The following is a 16017-nucleotide window of genomic DNA, read 5'->3' on the forward strand; positions in this document are numbered from 1 at the left end:
GATCTGGTCTGACCCTTGGTCTCGCAGCGTCCTCACCCCTCGCCGAGGTACGCCTTCGGAAGTTTATCACGTTCGCGGGACCACTCGTAAGCTTCTCTTCTTCTCCGACTCTTATTCCTTCAGGAACGAATCTGCAAAAGCTTGGCGCGCTTTCCCGGAATCGAAGGGACGACACCAAATCGAATTACGTGGATTTACGTTTCCTGGGGCGGGACGGGGAAGCTTTCCTTAAGCCTTAAGAACGATTTCTCCTTTCTCTCGACGCTGAGGAAATTTCGTTGACTAAGGAGACAGAGGAACGCCTCTAACAGATACGAACTTCAGAAGATTTTACGTTTCGTCCTCTTGTTTTCTTTCTATTGTAACATCCGTGTGTTTTTTTACGATTTGTTTAGAATACAGAAGTCTAAATATCTGTACGTATACAGTTAATCCCATAAATATTCGTACCCCTTGTGTTTATTGTTTGATGTTTGATGAAATTTTTCATTACATGTATATAAGTGTAAAGTTATCCATGCATATGTTTCATGACAAAACATTTATTTGTAAACATCGAACCTATTGTTTAATTTAGACGAACTTCTTTAATAGACACGGAGGGAATGAATATTTATGAGACTGACTGTAGATAAACTCTGCACCTCATGACTTTGGAGTATTTCCTGCAGTTTTTCACAGTATAAAATTTATTTGCAAGTACTTTACCAGTTTGATAAACTGTTGTATCATTTCGTAATCTAATATTCGACGTGTGAGATTTGAGAACGTCTACGTTAATATTTTGGAATTGAGGCGACGAATAAATTACTCTATGTTTCTTTCATTTGAGTAGAACAGCTTTATTTATTCAAATATCTTCTAAAATAATTTCCATCGCAAGTAATAAATTTATGCATAACACTGAACCAGTTAATCAACATTCTCTGCCATATTTCGTCTGGTATGTGTACGCATGTTTGGCCTCACGCTGCTAAAAGCTCATCATCGCTAGAATACTTCCGTCTTTTCAACTGATTCTTTACTACAGATAATAAACCGAAGTCATATGGTGCAAGGCATGTGTATATGTAGATAAATTCTGCACTACATGACTTTGGACTATTTCCTACAGTTTCTCAGATTATAAAGCTCATTTGAAAGGACGGAAGCATTCCATCAGTGATGAGCTTTTAGCAGCGTGGGGCCAAACATGCGTACACATACCACACGAAAATTAACAGAGAATGTTTATTGACTAGTTCTTTTATTTTAAGTGAAAAAAAAAGAGTTTGTACTTTTCTTGCTTAAGGTCATTGAAATATTTCTACGAAATTATATTTAAAAAATATCAAAATTGCTGTTAGATTAATTCAATACGAAGTTTTAAAGGTATTTTTTTTTAAATCGTAGTTTTTCATCTATTTTTACGCGATATCTATGTCAGATCGAGTTACAATTGTATAATATACACATATAGTATAACGACAGGCTATGATTTGAACCAGGACATTGTTCAAGTGACATGGAATATTGTACGTAACTTGTAAACAGATCGAGTGAGACAGTTGTAAATTGAAAATTCCAAATATATATCAATTACTTTAAGAACAAAAAATTCATGAATATTACCTCGAACCTGATAAAAAAAAAAAGAGGACCCCTTAATTGCGATAGAAATTATTTCAAAGAAATATGAATGAATAAAGCTCTATTAGATAACATTCAAATAAAACTTTGCCCATCTTCGGTGACTTGCAGTATCAATAATCGCAGATCGTAGCTGTTCATTAAACTAATTACAGAGATTCGTTTGAAATAAAATGCAAGATCGCGACGCGCGGTTCTTAAAGATTGTAAATTGTCGCAAGAGGGTGGCTTCGTAAACGATTTAGCGATAAGAGGCGACGGGGGAATACATAGTGAAAACAAAACGAGTGAAGATGGTAAAAATGTTTCATAGATAGAAAGTGCCTGCGGCTAGAGGCAGGAAAGGACAGTTCGTTCGGTGGAGATTGGGCCAAATGAAATTACCCCTCGAAACCACCACCGACAATCTCTGGCTGCGAATAAAAGCCGCGTACTTTAGCCTTTTAATACGCGCAGTTCCACTGACAAAGATAAGCCTTTTCTCTAGTTATTTACGAGAGCGTTCGTTGGTTTGATGTAATTGCACGGTACTCCAATCAAACCAGTTTTATGAACATAGCCTTGGTAGATTGATTTTTCATGGCGTCTCATCGCGACTTTCGATGACGAACGTTATATTAAGAAAAATTGGATGATAATTATTTGGACACGCAAGGCATGGAGATCAATACTTCTACTGGTACGTTCTAGAATTTTTAGGAAGGTTGATATTGCAATCTTTTTGGACAGGGAACGATTGAGCATAATTGACAATGACGATGAGCATTGTTGTGTCTTGCAGTGGAACTAAGTCTTTTGTTTTGTCGAGATAAAGTTACTAGAAAGAATTAATGTAATGTTTCCCTCACAGTTCTTGGTGGAATTAATTGCACACCATTACAAACTTAAATTTCTAAACTTTATTATCCCATTAGTAACTTTCTAAAGATGACTCAAAGTCGAGTAGTCGAAGCATAACTAAAATTGCTCGTTCAATGCAGACTTATATTTCCTTGCAAACGACAATTAATTCCAGAGAGTACCCGTGCACACAAATTAAAATATCCGAACGAAATTGCCCAATGCCGGGTGGAGTTAGAGAAAAAGGATCCACTCGCAAAAAATCGCGAGAATTATCAGATTTTCCATCCCAGGTAACGCCAAGTCGCCATTTCTTTATTTCCCCTTCGTTCTCTTATCCGCGACAAAAACGAAATATTTTCTGTTCGCCGTTGTAATTTCCATTCGCGGCCGTGGACGCCGCGTATAAACTCGTTTTCCGAACGCGGCCGCAAGAAGAGCACGGAAAATTGCGTATCTTGGCAAAAAATTACCCCGAAGATAGAAGAGGGTGAGAGAGGAACGGAGGAAAGGGGGTGGAAAATCGGAAGCCAGACAGCCTGCGGCCAGAATGGACCGTGGTCCGCGTTAGCCAGGAGTCGCTGCCAAATGAAATTATCCCTCGAAAGCACCGACGATCTCGGGGGTTAATTCCGCGAGGGGGTGGCGCCAGCGCTGTTTGTTACATCCCAGCGTCGGTATCACTGCTGCCCGCTGCCTTGGGCTGACCATAATTTAATACCGGCCGCTAATACATCCCTACCCAGCGTTGCTCAACCCTCGGTTAGATAAGAGTTCATCCCTCCCGTCCCCCTTCCACCTGTACAGGGGAGAGGGCGTAGCTGCATTGGCAGCTAACATTTCTGGACAAAGATGCGAACCAGTTTGGAAGGTTCTGGTTTGGTGTAAATAAACGAGATCCAATGGTATCTTGGCTCGTTTCATGGTAGAAAGGAAGATTGACGATGTTTAACCGTTTGCGTGTCTATGTCGAGTGCGGCTCGACAAAAATGTACCGAAATTAGAAAATTTGGACTGGAAATGGTTGTACAACGAGGAATTGCAATATAAGGTTTATGAATCGATAACATCTGAGATTATCTTTTAAACTATAACCCTTCTTCTTTACTATTGTCCAAACATTATTAAAATTGAAGATATTTTTTTAATCTGTTGTTTTTACCACCAAAGGAACATTATCCTTCTTTGTTCATTAAGAAAAAGAGTTATAGTTAGCTCAGTAAATAAAACTGACGGGCAATATGCATACAACATTACGTTACACGAGAATAATTTGATTTAATTATTATTATTCATAATGGTAATTTCTTTCTTAATGAACGAGGAAAGTGTTATTAATTGAAAGCAATTTATTTTCGCTACGCTCTACTAACTCCTGCCGCGCAACAATCTAGACTCTGATCTGCATTTAAACGCCGAATCGATAAATTTTCGTGTATACTATGCAAAACACAAACGCTTGCGCGGGATATCGCACTTTCTCCGCGAAGTCGTTCGGAAACTTGAGCTGTTTGATTCGATTCAGTGAAATCTTCGTCCCGGATCGCAATCACATTTCGATGCGCGCCAACACCGAATGACCCATCATTGATTGCCAAATGTCGCAGAAAATTTCAGCTATAAAAGATTAAAATATCATATATAACATTTATTATATACATATAACAATCTAGGTTATTATATTGATAATAAAAAGCGATTCGTCACTCGAGAGGCTACAAACTTATCCCTTGAGTAATTCCAGTCTATTTCAACTACGAGATATCCCGTAATTGGCAGGTGAAAAGGTTAAACGTATCAGTCCTGGTATGGATCAAATAATAACTTGATCATTCCTTACAAATTTGTCACTTTACCCAATTTATATATGCCTTATAATAACTTTTTAATATATTAAATCAAATGAATCTAGTTACAGTTTTTAAATAAATCCGTGACATTTTTCATAAAATCAATCCACGCAGGGTAGGCGTTCCAATACATACGACTGTGCATATGGGTCGGTCGCGGAATACATAGAAACGTCTTTCTTTTATTTTCATTCGAACCTCACGTCCGTATATTTTTCGCGGTAGTCGGAGACTCTTCCAAGGATTTATCGTTTTAATTTCTGACGGGTCGGAAGCGAGAAGAAGAGAGGATATCTCGGGACCCGAGGGACCCCCGTTTCCTTGGCGGACGAACTGGAAACGAAGCAGCGCGGGGTACATTCATCACGAGTTATTAAACAAGCCAACAAAAGGCGACGGTGACTCGAGGCGGCTCGAAAAAAATGTTGGAAGATAGAATCGGCTAATCAGTACATACTCCGCGATGATAGATGACCGTGAGGATTAAGGCATCCCTGGTGGCGGTTCCTCGGGGATTTCTTGCGACAATGGTAGCAAGAAACGCGAAACGCGCGAAAAAGAGGAGAACGATAAAAATGGTAGACGCTTGAACGATAACGCGAAGGAAAATTAGTGAAAAGTAATTTGATTTGTCAGAGTTAATGTTCCGTGATTAAGATGGCGAATGATTTCGTTCATTCGTGGACGACCTCGCGAGTGAGGAAGAAGCAAATAAAACGGGAGAACTAATGTTGGGAACCTTTTGTTGAATTCAATAAGATTCAGAGATTCCATCTGAGACTGTTCTGTGGCTCATCGTTCATTCATAGACGAGCTATTTATTTTTAATAACAATTTCTTTTTCTTAATGGATTTATCCTATCTGTTGCGTTAACATTAATACATTTTTAATTTTAACTTTGTTATATTTTGACTTTCTTTACAAAGTATCAACAATAATGTTAGACAGTTTCGAAAATGAGACATGCTTTCATTTCAATAAATTCTTTATCTGAATCTGTAAAAGTAGAAATTAGTTATCAGTTATGGTCTTGGCCTACGTTTCAAATAGTTTGAACACTGTGTACTTATTAATATCTAAAATTCTAAAGCTTCAGTTGACAAAACCACGTAAGTATGATACGAATGGACGATGCTATCAGTAATGTTTTGAAAGTACCTTTTCTCCATAGCACAGAAAAGTTGGTATCGCACCATCACAACGCCACTGATGATTTACACCCTGTAATTATCAATAGATAAAGCTTTAAAGCTTCCGTTAAAAAACCCTGCGTAGCACGAGTCCAATATGTCTCGAAAGCACCAACTGTCCATAGCACAGCAAAGGTAGTTCGCGTTAACATGCGTGAATCCGCGGAACCACATCGCCAAGAATACGTTAATGAGGAAACTTACGGCTTGCTCGCATTCCATTGCCTCTTTGAGCGTTGTATAGCGTAAACACAACGCCTCTGATAGTTAACACGATTCCCAGCGACACGTTGAAGAGGGATTCGTGTTCGCGAAACTTTCCGTCAGGGTAGGACGTGCCTCGCTGACAGACCATCATCCAGCCAGCAACGACGCCACCCTCGTTCCCACCCTGACTTGGCCCAACCCTTTCTCTATTCTCGTTCCTCCAGAGCCAGCTACTACCCTCTCGTACCTGTAACATCAATTAAAATTCCCGTGGTCGATGAGCCGCTGTTTCGCGCGATCGTCCGCCGTTTTTAATTGGATTAGAGCGAGACGGCTACAGGCAGCGGCAGCACCAGCAGCATCGAGGAGGGTGGGTCGGACGTCGAGGGTGCCAGGTTACAGGAAGGAAGGGGTTGGCTCGAATATTCGGACGCGGGAAGGAGAGGAAGCAGCGAGGGGAAAGGCGACCAGGTAAATGACAGAGACAATCTACTCGCACCCCTTCGTGCTCTGCGATTCGGGCTAGGGAGGGCGTGAGTATCGATTCGGCGGGTTTCGTTAGAAAGGAAAAGCCCGGGGAAATTAAAGAACGGAATTGTCCTTTTTGCAAGGGCTCGGAGAGAAATCGGAGGGTTGTTGGTGAGAATCGGAATTGAAAGTTTCGCGTGATTCGGTTTTCGAGGTTATTCGAGAAAATTGGCGCTACGTGGTGATTTGAATGGTTCAACCCTGTCGTGGCCAGAGTATTGTTTTAGAGAAATTGTATTGTTGTAAGGTTATCACAATGTGTCTTCTGTTCGCAGATTATTATTTAAGTAATTAGAAAGCAAATTGATTGAATAAATTTAATTAAATTTTTTAATAATCTTTGCTTGCAATTTCGTGGTACTTTCGACTAAACTAATTGACGTGTATTAACGAAATAAATTACTATATGTTAATGTGGGTACGGAGGGATTGAATTATTTGAAGTCTGTTTTCAGAATGTGTAGATATGAAAGGAACAACGTAAGTTTGAAAAAGAAAATATAAAAGAAGTGATACAGAAATATTATAGAACCTGGAATTATAACATTTTTCAACTTACTTACATATGTCAGTTCTGTAGAATCGTCACAAAAAGTCGTAATATAAATTGCCATTTCTGATGACATGCTCATAATAAACTTAATATAAGCAGCATACTTAATGAAATTGTGGTCATTAAATAAAGTGCTAATATTTACATACGCTCAATCATTTCCTTTTTCAATAATTGAAAGTCGCAAAAAGAAATAATTGAGAACACATACGATATTCGTAACTTGGTAAGAACTTTGAATAAAAGAAATTAAAATATAAGAGTGCAAATATACAAAGTGTCCAAATATTAATGTTCCTCATTACAGCAAGAAGAGGACCCCAAAAAGTTAGGTCAAGTCAAGTCATCAAACGGTTCAATTTAATCCACCATAAATAATTCGATCGTCAATCTCTACTGTCTTCAAAAGAAACGTGACCAACAGCGACCAACGTAAATCAGACTTATCGAACAAGAAACGGTGTACGGAGGCTAAACGTATTAATTAAGTGGAAGTTTGAAACAGAGTTGTTGCACGCTCCCGAATTGGAAACGCAATGTTCGGTAACGAATGTGTACACGCCACTGTCCAGACAAGCCGATCCTTTTACGAGCAACGCATTCGAGGACGATTAACTGTTTTCGTGGGATTTTTCGGGCGCGAACTTTTGGCTGGACTGTCTCCATAAATCACCGGAACAGCGCGCCGAGGGCGGGATTCGTGCATCGTATCTGCATTCGCAACACGCAGTATTAATTATGTATTCAATAAATTTTAAACGCATCGAAATGAATTCAAATTGCAGATTAATATTAAACGGCGTCGGCTAATTGGCCGGCAATTATGCGGTGTTAATTAAACATTAGAGACGAGGTCTCGCGACATAAGGACAGCCTCGCCATCTGGCGAATAATCTTAACCAATGATGGTTGAATGCTTTTCGCGAACAGAGCCATCTGAGAGAGGAACTGGATAGACGTTGCTGAATTCTCGATCCTTCGACAGGAATTTCAGGACCTGTCAGGTTGTATAATAGGTCCGTTTGCGTTTCATCGTAAAAATATTAAATACTGTCAATTTTGTTTAGAACTTACCTAAATAATAATACAGAAGGATGATTACTCCTTTACTGACCGTGACTCCATAAGGAACCAGTTGTTATTGATTTTATTTTGACATATTAAACGATATATTGATCAACAGGTTCCGACATTACACATTACGTGTTTAAATCTGTTGTGTTGAAAGAACTTTTTGCAAACTTGATAGTGCGGTAACAATTGGCAGAGTACGAGGTATCTGACATATATTTGAGTATAAAAAGGCAGAACTCTAAGTCAATAAGGTAGAATACTCTGCCAATAATGTAACATATTCTGTCGATAAGAATCGGTAATGTAAACTCCTAATTGATCGATGGATTTATCAACAGAGTGGCCTACATTACCAGCAGGGCAACCTGTCTTATCAATCGAGTGTTCTTCGTTCCCAAACTACATATAAAAGAACACATGTGATTCCGAAAATACTCAGGTTAAACGGAAATAAACACGTAAATATTGTTTTACTAAATTTAAAACTAGAATTTCAACGTGTCAGTTATATGTTCTTGCTCTTTTGACTACGTTTCAATGGGTAGGGAAGGAAACAGCACATTCTTTAGAAAAGAAACATTTTATTACACTCACCTACGATCTTTAGATATTAATAAGTTGCAAAGTTACATACACAACAACGTACGATCCGATTCGTAAGTGAAACCTTTCCGTCAGGATTGGCTTGGGGGTGTTCTGAGACCTTAAAATATTCTCAACCCTTGCAGTACACCTTGGCAGGGGGAAAACGTACGCGACGCAAACGAGGAAGAAAGTTGAAGTCGCGACAACTCCGTGGCAGTTGAGTTTAAAACGCTTTCGTTCCTGATATGTCCACGATTGACGAACATGTCGAAAGACTTTGTCATACATTGGTGACGATTTAACCCTTTAAATGCGAATTTGTATTATACATTTTACTGAAAACGTAAAATAAAATGAGGAAGAAATCAATTTTATCGCACAATTCATCGTTGAAAATGTTGTTATTTGTTAGAAATTTAAAAATTGGCAAAAAATAATAAGTTTCACTAACAAGAAAAATTGAAGAAATTCAGTTGACTACAACGTGGTATTTTTAAAAACAAGTACCAGTTGTTGAGCATGCGAATAAACAAAAGTTTTCTTATGAAACATATAGCAATTCTATTGGTATTATAAAGAAAACATACCACCAAATGACATTGACTTGTAACTTCCATTCTATATGACGAATAAATACGTCGAACGCAGTTAAAAAGTTAAGGAAACGATCCATGGAAGAGAGAATCCCCCAATTTGTTCTCACAAAGTGTTGATATCGATGTAACGTAGAGAATCAAATCGACGACGAGCACTAATGATAATGTAACATTAAAATTAAATTTGTACTATTCTCTCCTCCTCCGATCGTGCTTACGTCGATGATAGGTGTCTATGGTAAAATCTTTCACACGGTTCGTCAAACGGCTGATCGAATTCTCGCTCGTAACTCACGGCATTCCACCTTTCCCGAAAATGGTCAGACTTGTTCACGCGTCATTAAGTATTCGTGACTATACCGATCACCGAGTATATTACAGCATATCGACTACATTATTATCCCTCTTCGACTTATAGCTCCGCTCGATTTATGATTGGTTATGTAGCTGAAACGCGATTACGTGATTAATGGAGGTTAAATTTAACAGCGAGTTGCAAGTTTCGGTGTCAGTTGATCTACTTTCCGTAGGTGCTTACGTATTTGCTCAGTGCGCCGACTCGCGAATCTGGAAGTGACGTTGGGAATCGGATATCATACCGAGTATATCGAATTTAGTCGTCCACAACTGAGGACAGGTCAGTGGATCAACTGAATGTCGTTCTAGATACCCGAACGAGTCGAACCCTGTCGTTTATCCGTGCAAAAGTTCAAAGAAAGATCGACTAGCTCTTCTAGAGGCAAAGAGTTCACGGATTGACACGTAAAAGGTATAAATTTTTTAATAAAATCGACCCTATACTTTAATCTTTTTAAGATACGTTGCCTATGTCGCTTAACGCTAAGCCTAGAGTATGTACGCTACCACGAATTCCTGTGTCTTTATTTTATCGATTAACATGTATGGTCTTACAACTACGTCGCACGTCCCTCGAAGAGTTCTGAAATTGTCCATCTCTTGCACATAGTTCGTTTTTAACCTAGATAGCGGTAATTTATGTACAGGTTCTTTCTCTAACGTTCGAACAAGATTGTCTCGTGATGAGTCTACTCACATGAGAAACATCAATTGCCTGCACAGACATGGATAATATGTCCACTGAGTACTATATTTTCGATGGTAGGTATGGTAGTTACCACCTAATATGGTAACAAGTTTTCTGTCATTCTCTGTCTTATCGACGACAGATGCGGTAGAAATCTTCACTACAGCATACGATAAAACAGATTTCGTCTTTCCATGCATCTGGATACATTCCTCCGACATACAGAGTTCAACGCCACTAGTTCTTTGTATATGAAATTAGAGTGGCGTTTCCTCCTCTTCCAGTTACCTTGGCGTCGGAGGAGGTGGTGGTGGTCATACCGCGCTACCAGTGTAAAATCCTGCCTTACCGGCAATTCCAGGTCCTCGTTTCCTTTTCTCGCACTCCATCGTGCTGAAGGTGTTTTGCGCGATCTGTGACTTTCTTTTTGGATTCTGGAGTGTCATGCTTCGCTGACTCGAGTTTGAACTTGAACTTGTCCCCGGCTCCGACACCCTCAAAATCCCAGAGTGTATCGTTCCAAAATTTTGATAGATGTACTGCGACTGGATCGCCGAAACAGACGTGTTCTGATTCTTCAGGGTGATGGGCACAGTCTGACCAGCCAAACTGTTGAAGCGTGTGTCGTAACCGAACGGAGTGTCCAGCAACGACTCATTCTTTTCACCGTAAACACTGAGTCTCGAGTCGAGGAGACCTTCCTTTTCAGCGAAACCACTTAACCTCGAATCAACCACATTCTGTTCTGTAGTTCTGGGAGAAAATTCGGTGTACCGCGGCTCCTGACCGACGGTGTGCTCCTTGCTTTCGGTAAAAGCGATCATATTCTGTCGCGAGTCCGACAGAATCCTCGAGTCGATTAACCCTTCCTTATCGGCGAAACCGCTTAACCGTGAGTCGATAACACTGGCTTCCGATTTATCGCCAAACGTATACCGCGGTTCCGCGTTCTTCGCATCTGGATACGCTGGTAAAACGTGAGCAAGGTCTGCCTTATCAACGTAGCTGATGGCTTGAGGATTCGATGCGCAGATGTCTGGCGCAGACTTGCACAAAAGGGACGTCCCCTCTTCGACAACTCTTTGGGGAGCTGCAACACGGGCAAATTATTAATCGTGTTACAAGTTAGCAACGTTGCCTTCGTAGAGAATTAAAGGAAGTAAACAATGTTAATTACTTTTTGCAGGTTGCCCAAAATCCCTAGCTTGCGATGGTCCAGGTGATTTTTGATGAGCTCTTACTAGGTACTCCGAACTGAGACCTCTTTGTTCCCTTAGCTTTCTCTCGGCTCCTGGTACCATAATTCTCACCTATTCAAGAAGAATAATTACTGTTCACACAAGCTCTTTGAAAATATAGCGTCAGTTTCGTGCGCGTCTGTGTTTTGGGTAGAAAAGTATAAGTTTTATTTAAGTACTCTTTGCTTATTTCTTACTGGGAGATTCTAATACAAGGGTATCATGAAATTAACCCTTGAGCGCATATTGACATCCAGATATCGGAGAAATTTGATACCGTACCATCTCTTCGACGGTGGAGAAGCGAGCCATGTACCCAGACATTGTTAAAACAGCCGCCACTTCCGCCAAGATCAAAGCCAACCCCGACAACTGAAGACACCAACCGTATTGGTACTGCGGTAGAGTGCTATCGTCCGTCTGCATGCTCGACGTAGAGGGCAAACTGTATTTTCCTGGTAATTCTAGCGATGCGTCGGATAACGCCGATGCCAGGACTATCAGGCCACCACCAAGCGAGAGCCCTGGAAAGCAAATGAAATTATTACTTGGCTTACTTCCCAGTGTCTCCGATATTTATTGTTTTCGATCGGGATCGATTCGTTCCTGACTTATGGCTGGAAGTGGGCTCGGAGGAGTTCACGATTAGAATTTGCCAGCCAAGTTGCCAAACTCGAAGTGATAACCTACAGAGTTTATAACTGATGGAGATCACTGGTAACTGAGCGGCAACAGGAATCAACCACGGACCGCAATTAAAGCTCGGGGCTATTCAAGAAACAACTAATTTATTCGTCCCACGTTGTTTGTTAGTATACGGAGTTAATAACGTCGGATCAAAGTATATTTAACGTATCGACATAGATATAGCTACTGATATTAATATATACAGGGTATTTAACTTTAATGTTTACCTCAGAGAATTTATTAATTGTGTCTTTGGTTGCAATATTTAATTTTAGGAAATAGACAAAGCTCTTAGTATACCTTTAAATATAATTGTATGAACAACTTAATGTTACATTAATATGTATTAATGTAGAAAATCGTCTTCTAAGTTGTAAAGTGTTAATATGCGTTTATTTCAAGATTAAAAAATTATCATATTTCGAAGATTTGTTGCATAAAATAAATTTTATTTAGTATTCAACTCTGCCCAATCAAATGGTGCCGCGTGTTATTGATTTGCTACCACTGTTATAGACAATAACGTACAAAGTTGAATGGACAAGAAATGTTACAAGGACTTTATTATAATATGATTTATGGTCGAAAATTAAGGAAAGGATAAACACCTAAAGTATATGTACTTAACGTTCACCTACAATTGTTAAATGATAATACAGTTTGGACAAGATTCTTAATGGAACACGTGTCTAGAGGATGACGAGTGCATCCAATACAATTTACTCTGGGAATATCATAACCTGCTGTCCAATCTTTGCGACGTTTACTGATAGTGTACTGCTCACTGCAATCCTCGCTTCGTACCTAGTGGTCCATAACAATTCCTCGATGCTTACATACAACAAATCCGTTGACAGTTTTCCTCAGTTTCACCTATATCTAGTCAACTTCTTTCTTTATGATAAATTAGAACGCATTTCTCTTTCATTTTGTTACGATAAATTATTAGACTTCAACATTTTTTATTTTAAAACAGCTTTTCCTAGTTCTACTTATGCCTAGACATCAACATTTGCCTGTATTTTACTATTTTATCCAGTCATCAACTTTTCTCGCATTTTTGCTTTAACAATTATAAAGGTTTCTTAGCTTTGCCTACATTTGGTCGTCAACCTCTTTGTTTCTGCTAAATCAAAACGCAACGCCGGCACGTTTCTCGCGATCCTGGTTGTCGCATGCAACCCTGCACGAAAACAAGCTTCCCTTTTGCCGCGAACGCAGTAAAAAAGACTCGACGCGATGCGGCCTGTTTCTCGGGGTACGTTTACCCTTTATCTACTGTGTGTTCTTCCCGGGCGTAAAGCGTGCGGCATAAAAATTTGCATACGCGTAAAACGAACGACCAGAGCTTGCAGCCGTCTCTTCTATAGTCGATTCAATTCCGCCAGCGCGACGTACCACCGACGGGACATCGTTATGACGGGGTAAGCCATCCCGTTATTGCATTCTTAACGACGGATGATTCTGGCCACGTCACAGCGACCCGGATTATTGCTGAAACGTACCAGACTGATGCTTACGCGCCTCATTTACCCGCGATATTTTAGGTCCATAATTTTAAAGACTTTCTCAGCCTGCGAAGTTCATGCATCATCGGTTTATAACGCAGTTAACGAACGCCAGTAATCGTTACTGCTTTGAAGGGACTGTCGTAGGTTGAATTATTATTTTGTACCTGGTAAACTATGAGAGGATTTATTTTGGAAATTATTACTATTCTCTTTATATTTTCTTGAGAATTTTTATATTGAATTTTTACTTATAAAAGGCATTTTATAGCGATGAATGATGAAATGCCATAATGAAACTTTAATGCATAAGAACATACAGTCCATTAAGTACATTTTTATATTAAATAAATAAAAATGAGAAAATCTAATTATTTCTGAATAAAAATACAGATGCTTATTTGTGGATATTTAGAGTGTCTACGTGCCACTCTGAATCACTGAATCTTTGAATCCCCGAATCAGTGAACTTCTCAAGTATAAAGCGTTAAGGTATCGCAATAACAACATTTAAAAATGTAAAATTCACGATATGATTTTCGCAATTAGAGCATCAAAATAAGAATAACTATCATAAAATTACTGTAAATTAATAATGCGGTCGATATTAATATCGACAAACGCAACATTTAATTCGGTTTTGCTCCAAAGAGATTCGAGTTGAATTATTTCCTTCGAAAATAGGATTGTGTTCAAAGGGGATACGTCACAAAACTTGTGACCTGATGTGCTGGTATCGTATTCCTTGCTATTCAAAAAAATTCTGCTCTCGTATTGACGAATGGAATTTCTATACGCTGAGAGTTTTAATTAGCGCGAGGCATGTCAGCGCCGCGCGCTCCCTTATTCAACGATTTTATTTGCAAATATGCCGACCCAAACGCTGTTTATCAATTATTCCTAATTAGCGAACCCGACCTAATTTCGTACGTCTTCGAAAACAGCTTGCCAGCAGACGTAGAGTAACTACGCCAGGTACTAGAAGTTGCCAAGAAACACACAGACGGAAATTCTGATTAAAAGGGACACGCAGTTGTCATAGACAACATTCAAGCCTGTTTTCTTAAGATTTAAGTACATATTTTAAAACAAAACGAAGTGTAATTTTGCAGTACAAGTATTGAATTTAATATTTTATATGTTTGTTAAGATATATTTAAAAATGGTTAAAATATAGCAAATCTCCAGTAACGTCTTTTTTCGGTGTATTTGAAAACTAATTTCGAACAAATTATTTTGTTAAAAGACGGCAACTTTTGCTGAATGGACGAAAGAATTTTTGTTTCGATGAAATCTTGCTATTTTATTACGAAAGAATGTTAATTTTGAAAGTGAAAAGACGTGGTTTTTCAGTCAAATCACTGTCATTTTGGTAAAAATTAAAGTATGGAAAACTATTCGTCCATTCACCAAATGTTAACATCTAACACAATAATTTATTTAATATGTTTCAGATGAGACATTTTCAACAATCGTGTAGACCAAACAAAAAAATGTTTTTAGATGTTTGTTATATTTTGGGCCTTTTTAAATATATTTTAACCAAACAATTCATATAATAAGTTCAATATCTGTAATGTCAATATCTGTATGTATTTAAAGCTAGATAAATAATTCTCCAATTTCGGCTATGACAATTGCGGTGTACATCCCTAACCCTGAGGGGAAACTTTACCGAAAGACGAGGATACGAAATCGATCTGACAACGATGATTAATTTAATAAAAGTTTATATCGATGCTCCACCACAGCAGGAATTGTAACTACCGGCAGAACGTCATTAAGGAAATAAATCGAAACTCGTAAACTAGTACAGGTAAATGGAAGTTCGCGAACAACCGTCATCAGCGCGACGACGAGTTTGGAATATTCAATCGAGAGTCGTCTTCAATTTCTCCGTTGACTCGATTGCGCTACGCTTTGTTCCAGGACGAGTGCTGAACCTATTGCTCAATTAATTAGCAGTAATTGTAATTTAGTCGCGAAACGTGAGAGTCATAACGAAACTTAAAGTTCTCAGCGCGACGATATGAACGATATCTAGCGTTCTAATTGTTCTCATAGGTGAACACGGACTGTTCACATTCCTCATGCTTATTAGAAATACATATCTGAATGATTGTTGAGTTCAAAGTATACATAGGATCGTAATTAATCTTCCGAATTTTTAGATGAAGAATATTTTTTTAAAAATTGTAATAAGTTTAATAGAAGACAAATGAAGATAAACAAATACTTAACTCAGAAGTACTTAATAGTTTAAAATATTGTTCTGTAAATAGAAATTTCTAAACGATTAATATTAATAAATAATAAAAGAAAAGAAACTTACAATTAGTAAGCCCGAACGAAACGAAAAAAATAGAATTTCAGATCAAAATTGACGTTGTGATAACATTTTAGTGGTTTCAAGAACCACGACGTTGTTGAAATAAAAAATCGTTATGTTTACGAAAGAATGCTCGTAGCAAATATGGATTCAGCAA

At 38.7% G+C, this 16017-nt stretch overlaps 1 protein-coding gene across 1 annotated transcript in view; it reads right to left on the reverse strand.

Annotated features, from left to right (window-relative positions):
* Positions 1 to 10008: 10008 nt before the first annotated feature.
* LOC128885852 (uncharacterized) overlaps positions 10009 to 16017 on the reverse strand; it is a 201126-nt gene continuing 195117 nt past the window's right edge. Inside the window, exons 5-7 of the mRNA XM_054140167.1 lie at positions 11619 to 11860; positions 11276 to 11408; positions 10009 to 11188 (exon numbers count right to left, since the gene is read on the reverse strand). Of these exons, the coding sequence (XP_053996142.1) occupies positions 10413 to 11188; positions 11276 to 11408; positions 11619 to 11860 (1151 nt within the window). The 3' untranslated portion in view covers positions 10009 to 10412. The remainder of the gene's footprint in view (positions 11189 to 11275; positions 11409 to 11618; positions 11861 to 16017) is intronic.

Source organism: Hylaeus anthracinus, unplaced genomic scaffold (assembly GCF_026225885.1).
Source record: "Hylaeus anthracinus isolate JK02 unplaced genomic scaffold, UHH_iyHylAnth1.0_haploid 11982, whole genome shotgun sequence".
Classification (NCBI taxonomy): domain Eukaryota; kingdom Metazoa; phylum Arthropoda; class Insecta; order Hymenoptera; family Colletidae; genus Hylaeus; species Hylaeus anthracinus.